General features: G+C 37.5%; 1 protein-coding gene across 1 annotated transcript; it reads left to right on the top strand.

The window, feature by feature from the left end:
• The first annotated feature begins 5,723 nt into the window (after nucleotides 1-5,723).
• LOC150090210 (uncharacterized) lies at nucleotides 5,724-6,755 on the top strand. Its single transcript, XM_090390203.1, has one exon. The coding sequence runs from the start codon at nucleotides 5,724-5,726 to the stop codon at nucleotides 6,753-6,755; it is 1,032 nt and encodes a 343-aa protein (XP_090246329.1).
• Nucleotides 6,756-7,487: the final 732 nt, after the last annotated feature.

Raw genomic sequence — 7,487 nt, 5'->3', positions numbered from 1 at the left:
GGTCATAATTTTTTGGCTCATCGGTGTATTTGGTTGCGATTATTATAAATAAGAGAGTGCCAGAGTATTTTAGAAAACAAATTACAGATGTGTCTCTCTGTCTCTCCGTCTGCAGCCAACTTAAAGTGTATTTAATATGATTTATTTATTGAAGAAAACATTGGCAAGTTGACTTAGAGAGCTGGAAAATGTAACAAAAATTTACATTTCTGAGATTATAACTTCAAAAATAATTTGTAAACTGATTGAATGGGCAAACACCAGACTGAATTTTCCATTTAAATTCGTAGACGTGCTAAAAATTTACACAAAACCTTAAGGCAATTTCATTCTATTTTGATTTTCCTACCAGTCGACGAATTCTAAAGAAATAAATCAAAAGCGACCAAAGAAATGCAAAGGGATTAGAATGAGAACATATTACAAATAAGAATACGTTCATTAAGCCTGAAATTTCCAGTTGAAATACACTCAGTGGTCACTTTATTAGGTATATCTATCTAATTGTGAGTTGAGTCTCCTTTTAGCTTTCTGAAGAGCCTGGATTCGTCGTGGCATGGACTCAACGAGTTGTTGAAACCGTGCCACAGAGATGCACGCTAGTCCATGTTTAACCAATAGTTTTAACGAATTGGTGCAAATTAGATGGTTAGGGATGTTCACTCCAAAAAAATCGTTCCTCCTTTTCCTGCAAATGCCCAATTGAATTGAGATTTGCTGACTATGAAGACTAGCTCAATGGGCTGGATTCATTTTCATATTCCTGGAATCAATTATGTGCAATTCTAGCTTTGTGACATGGCGGATTATCCTGTTGGAAGAACCTTTTGCATATGGATACGTTGACGCAATTTCCAGATTAACTCTGGTATCTAAATGCTGCTCCATTGGTGTAAGAAGCCCTAGGTTGTAATGTCCATTGTAATGTTCACAATGTAGGCTACGACCAGCCTACATTGTGAACATTTGGCAGGGTGGGTATAAACTCATCTGTTTTTGCCGTATTTTGTTCCTACCATCAAGGAGGAACACAAGGAACCGGGATTTGTCAGACCAGGCAACAACACTTTTCCAATACTCCACTGTCCAGTGTTGATGTTTCTGAACCGACTGTAACCATATTATATCTGCATATTTAATGACAGGTAGGGAATCTAGTTTGGTTTTCGGCTGCGATACCCCATGTGTTAAAAGATGCGGCGAGTTATTCGTTCCAGAATGCCTCTTTGGTTTGCACTGGGTGATTATTCGACAGAATGCAACCTTTCCGTTCCTCTGTTCAAGTCTTATCAGCCTCCGTTAGCCTTTCCTATACTTGAACTATTTCTGATACCAGTATTGCCGTTGACCCAATGTAATTTGTTTATTGGACCAATTTGGATACACCCGATACACAGTTTTATTGTGAAAACGCCAGCAGGGTTTCTGTTTCCGAATACTCACACTGGTGCCGATTACCATGCCACGCTCAAAGTTACTTAAGTCTTTCGTATTGCCCATTCTCGCGCTAAGCTTCATCCGTTCACCATCTGTACATATCTACCCATCTGCTTTATATCATATGGTACAAATACGTGATGTTGTTACTGAAGGAGCACTCCATTTCATGAAAAGGATCTCGTACCTAATAAAGTGGCCACTCACTGTATACTAAAGTTACTTCAGACGTTTTGTAAATACTAAAAACAAATGAAATAATTTGTATCATAAATAGAAGAAAGACTGTGAAGATCCTTGATTTATTTCGATTTTTATTTTAAGTGGAATCCTTTCAGTACTCATCCGTCCAATCTCTGAAAATTTTCTATTTCAAAACTACTTCAGAGGACAAAGGACTTCTTAAAGGTTAAAACTGTATCAGCAGAAAAAGACTTACGAACATTTTTAGGAAGTGAACAGATGTCTAGACAGTGGAATTTAAAGTCACAAGTGGAGAGTTATCTTTAAAAAAAAAAAAGGAACAGAATTTGAAATGTGTTGTCTGAATTTTGATCAGTTTATGCCAAAAGGAAAGAATTCCATAATACGTATTCTTCTATTGTCCTTTCCTCCTGTTGTTTAATCCTGTGAACTACAGAATTGTAAAATCAGGAATAAGGAATTTATTTCTTTACTTGTACCTGTTGGTGATGTAGAAGTACAAAAAAATGGACTTTCTCGACAACATCTTAAAATCCGCTTAATTTTTAAGTTTATCAAATCAATTACGCCAGCTTTGGAAAAGGTATGAGGTCGATCCTATACTCAGAACCCAATTTGAGACCAGAGGAATTCTCTATAAAAGATTTTATTCACTAAAGGATGTACTTAGGTAGCCTCAGCAGTTTTCGCATGTAGATGCCAACCAAAAGAGTAAAATATGTTAACTTAAACAGAATCTAACTTAAAACAATTCTTCATGAGATCATGAGATCTCTTTCGACATTACGATGGAGCTATAAATGGTATCCCATCCACGCTTGTTGAAACGGACTCCTCTATAAAGTTAGTTAGATCTAATCAAAGTCCAACTAACTAAATAACGGATTAAATATTATATGAATTCTTTGTCATGCAATGACAGAGAAGGATGGATGGTTGGTCTGCACAATGCAATGTTTCTTCATAAATGTCTTCACAGGTGATTTATTAGTTAAGGTATTGTGGTCAATACAGAACTGGGAAGCCGAACTGTCCTTTCCAACGTATGCCAGACATCCTGAATTGGACTCAGATCTGCAGAATTAAGCGCTTTTCTTGGGAATGTTCCACGAAACATTCAGATAAAATTTTGCACGGCTGACAGTTGCGTTGCTGTCTTGAAAGAATCCATTGAAATTCAATGAGCAACATAAACAGGTAGGTGGCCAGCAAAGCGGCCTATGGTGTTCTATCGATGATTTATGGAATAATATCCTGTGTGGGTTACAGTCCCACTGTATAAGACAACTGGACGAAAAAAAAAAACGAGTTTCCGGAAGAAAAAACCATGCTACCATCGCCTGAGACCGACTAACTCAACCACGTTGTGAAAATGATCCATAAAAATTCTTTCCTTTATCGATGGATTCGAACTCAAATCTTTTCAACCCGGAGTAGGGAGGACGGCGATCCTACCCACTGTGTTACCCACGAGGGCTCATCAAATGTGTTCTGTATAAAAACTGGCCTAAACTATCATTCCTACGTTTTGTGGTTCAATTAGCATGAGGAGTGTCCTCTTTGCTATAATTGTAATTGCACTTATAACAATATTTACATCAGTCAGAAGTTTTGTTTTTGTATTTGCCAATTTCACAGGACAATCTCGATAAGATTGGTTAATTGTTATGGCGTTGTAAAGCATTGGATGCAAGAAACAAGTACAAGCTTTCGGTACGGTTTTCCCATGAAAGACTATTGTATAAACAGGAGCAAGTTGAAATTATCCTTCGTTGTACCAAGAGCTGGATTTGGTAATATCCGTAGATACCCAATTTTGAGTTTCCGTTAAAAATTAAAGAAAGAGCATTGTTCATAATCATTGTTCAATGAATCCCTACTGTTTTCAACAAAGGACCAACTGAAAGAATGAACTTCAATTAAAATTAATGACAGCGCAGTGGTTCATGTTACTCACTATCACAAAATGGACCGGTCGCCAAGCTACTTCAAGTCAGTTTTTTTAAAACGTAGACTGTATTCCGCTGTCCATAACCTTCTAAATTCTTCAGAAGAGAGTAAGCTGCTATCAACACAAACCGATGAGCAGAAAATCAGAACTGTTCTCGAGTTGTATACCAGATGGGAGTGTCTAACGCCGAGAGTACTTCATGAATTCGAAGGTGTAACTTTCATCTATTCTGCGGCTAAAGTTTGCTTCTGGAAGAATATCGAAGATGCGAAGTTGGTGGTAGATGTGATTATGTGTTTGTACCGCTGTGACGCTTTTCAGGGGATTATTTCCCAAGAGAAAACTTACCCCGAAACGATAACTTCGTTATGGCAATGGCCTGGAAAAGATAATCCCGAAACTAGAGCCGTGCAGGAATCTCCTGTGTCCTACTTTCATCGAGCTGCCAATGCAAAAAGATTACTGTTAAATTCTGGTGAGCAGCGATTTATTGATGTCATTTATTATCGCGTACCATTCCCGTACAGTGGCAGCGTCTGGCTGAAGCCCAACTTGGTGCTAATACTTTTGAGACTTGGTTGCAACTTAAATCCCAAGATTTTCAGGAACGATCAGTCATCTTTACAAAATCGTTTTTGGGAAAATATTTTAAAGTGCGTTGAAATTTTTATTTTGAACGAAGGCAACGATCCTGAGGTAGAAAAGAAGAAACCTTTTCGGGAGAGGGTCATGTCCGCTCAATTTCTTCTTCGTGTTTTTCCTCAACTTACAATCAGCACTCTACAATATGTGATCGATCATCGTTGCATATGGTTGTGGTACCTCGTAACACCCAGCCTGGATTTCTTTGCATTGAATGTTCTTAATAGGGCAGCGAGATGGATTCCCTTGCTCAAACAGCGATGTCTCAGTCCATCAGAGCTAACCCATCTCTGTCGGTGTGTCATCAGACGTATCCTCTATGAAAACTGGCACCTTCCTGACGGTATCTACTCTCTTGACCTTCCTCATAATCTTCGAAGGTACGTTGATCTTCTAGAGGACTGAGGCTGGTTTTTAGAAAGATTATTTAAAATTGTCCGAGGTATTAAAAAGTTGATTAGCTGGTGTCATTTCTGTATTAAGAATTATTGGAAAATTTGTAAAATGCTACTTCAATAAAGTGTTACAAATAGGTTCTGCCATCATTTTCTTTTAATAAAACTCCAATATCTGCTCGCTATTTTCCGGCTTCATGGACAGCAGACTGAATTATGGTTCATGTCCTTCCAGACTGTGTGGAAAATAGCTTGCATTCTTTCTACAGACATCATACACGAGGGCTTTTTTATTCCCAGTTCGTTTCTCAGATAGATGGCCAAACAGGCAGAACGTTATTCATTCTGTTGAGGTGAGATTTCTAGTATTCTCTTTTAGTTATTTCTGGTGAGTACTGGAGAGATAACTCGTCTGATATCAGGATGGGTCAATGTCTTTGCAAGGAGCTTTTCTGGAAGGAAAGTCGCTTGCTTTCTTAATACGGATAATAACTGTCGGACTTAAAAATCCAAGATTTTAAAGTCCGACAGTTATAGTTTCAGAAGTAGGAAGGGTGGATGATTAGTCCCGAAGGCATCTTACATATTTACCACACTTGCACTATTTAATGCACCCATTAAATATGGAAAATATGACATGTCTTTTAGTTGAAAAAAATGTAATAGACAATCAAATGAGTATATTCTCCCGTGTCCCTTTGTTTTCCAATCCAGTAAACTAGTTATTAGGAGATTGGTTTATAGTTCCATATGGGCTGTGATTCGGACAAATATGGCATTACTAGATAATGAATAAAGGTTTCTAAATTTTTGGCCAGTGAGTATAGAACAATAACACGCAAAACACTCATATAAATGTACACAATCTATTTTATATAACATATTATATTACCATTCATTCTGAGATATTCTGGACACGATTGGGCTTTTCTCTCCAAAATTTCCCTCTCTTTGTTATATGCCTTGATTAATTCAACAAAACTTAAATAGAGAGTACTGTTGACCACTATTGTTGAGAAAATCCTAACTGATAGGAAATAATGGACTAGTTTTAAGAATTAACTTCAAATAAATACGTGATTCACTCTCCCACAATGGACCCTCTACCAAACAACTCATTTGCAATTTTCTTCGAGAATCTTCGCTTAGCTGTTAATAAGCTTCTAAATTCTTCAGATGGGAGTGAGCAGTCAGCCAAAGAGACTGACGAACAAAACATTCGAACTATTGTCGATTTATATAACAGATGGAAGTGTGAAACCCGAATAGAATTCGACGATGCGGAGGTTGTTACTCTGATCTATTCCGCTGCCAAAGTTTGCTTCTGGAAGAATATCGCGGATCTGGAACTCGTGGGAGATTTGCTCATGTGTTTGTACCGCTGCGACCGCTTTCAAGAAATTGTCTCCCAAGAGCTAATTTATCCCGATGTGATAGACCTGCTGTGGGAATGGTCCGGAAAAGATGACCCCGACACCAGAGCAGTAAAAGAATCCCCCGTGTCTTATTTCCATCGTGCTGCCAGTGCAAAAAGATTACTGTTCACTTTCGGGGAACGGCGGTTCATTGACGATATCTACTATCGCATCCCTTTCCCGTACTACAACAACATTTCTTGGTTCAAGCCGGACCTGATGCTACTGCTGTTGAGACTCGGATGCAAGCTCAATCCGAAGATCTCCAGAGAGGACAATCCAACTTTGCAGAGCCGTTTTTGGGACAATATGTTCAAATGCATTGATATGTTCATCCTCAGTGAAGACAACGATCCCGAAGAGGAAGAAAGGGAATATTTTCGAGAGAGGGCTATGTCCGCTCAATATCTTCTTCGCGTTTCTCCTCAACTCACTATTGGGGCTTTGCAAAACGTGATCAATCGTTATTACATCAAGGTGTGGCATTCCAAAAGACCAGACAGGGATTTTTCTGCTATGTATGTCCTTGCAAGGGCCAGTAAATGGATGCCCTCGCTGAAACAGCGATGCCTCAATCCATCCGAACTGTCCCATCTCTGTCGATGTGTTATCAGAAGTGTTCTGCATGAAAACTGGCAGCTCCCTGATGGTATCTACACGCTTGACCTTCCTCTGACTCTTCATAGGTATGTCGACCTTCTAGAGGACTGAGCCAGGTTTTAGTTTGACTGATAGTCTAAAATTGGTCACAATGTAGTGTAAAAGTTGCACATATCTTTGTTTCTAAATTGTATCCTAAAAAACGAAACGAAATAGTTGATATTTTTCCCTATTTTCACAACACAGCAATCTCCACTCCTCATCTTGGTTCTACACGATTCGGATCCAGGCTCTACTCTCTCTGAACTGCATTCAGAGCCTACAGCCTAGACACATTCTGAAAATTGCACTAAATTTTTGGTATAATATCAAAATTAAATATAGTTAATTAATATAAAAATATTTAAAAATTTTGGAAATTTTTCTTCTTCGTGAATTAGATTTACATACTTGTTCATGAACTTTCCCAAGAGTTGCCTTGATATTACACTATTTTAAATTTAAGTTCATTTAAAGGTGCTTTTGTCCATAAGTAATATTGAGAAGATTTGAATTTAAATTTAGAAAGAACAAGGACCACCAATTATTATATAAAGGAGGTTATAAAAAACACACAATTAAAGCATGTTAGCATATGTTATTTATTTTTAAGATTTAAATTTTAAAAAATAAAATAAAATAATTAAAATAAACTATATAAAAACTTGAAAAATAATATATAACTATATATAAAAGATAATATATAACTATATATAAATATATAGTTATATATTATTGAAGGTACTCCCTCGATGACATTCGACCTTCCACCAGTATTAACAGACCCAGTCCATGACAACAAAT

Source organism: Mastigoproctus giganteus, chromosome 2, assembly GCF_048544385.1.
Source record: "Mastigoproctus giganteus isolate SK-2022 chromosome 2, ASM4854438v1, whole genome shotgun sequence".
NCBI classification, from domain to species: domain Eukaryota; kingdom Metazoa; phylum Arthropoda; class Arachnida; order Uropygi; family Thelyphonidae; genus Mastigoproctus; species Mastigoproctus giganteus.
Note: the sequence above shows the minus strand (reverse complement) of the source record. Positions and strands in the feature narration are given on the sequence as shown.

Bases quoted from the DNA above. Each gene is read 5' to 3' on its own strand.
- LOC150090210 (XM_090390203.1), top strand. From the start codon at position 5,724: ATGGACCCTCTACCAAACAACTCATTTGCAATTTTCTTCGAGAATCTT.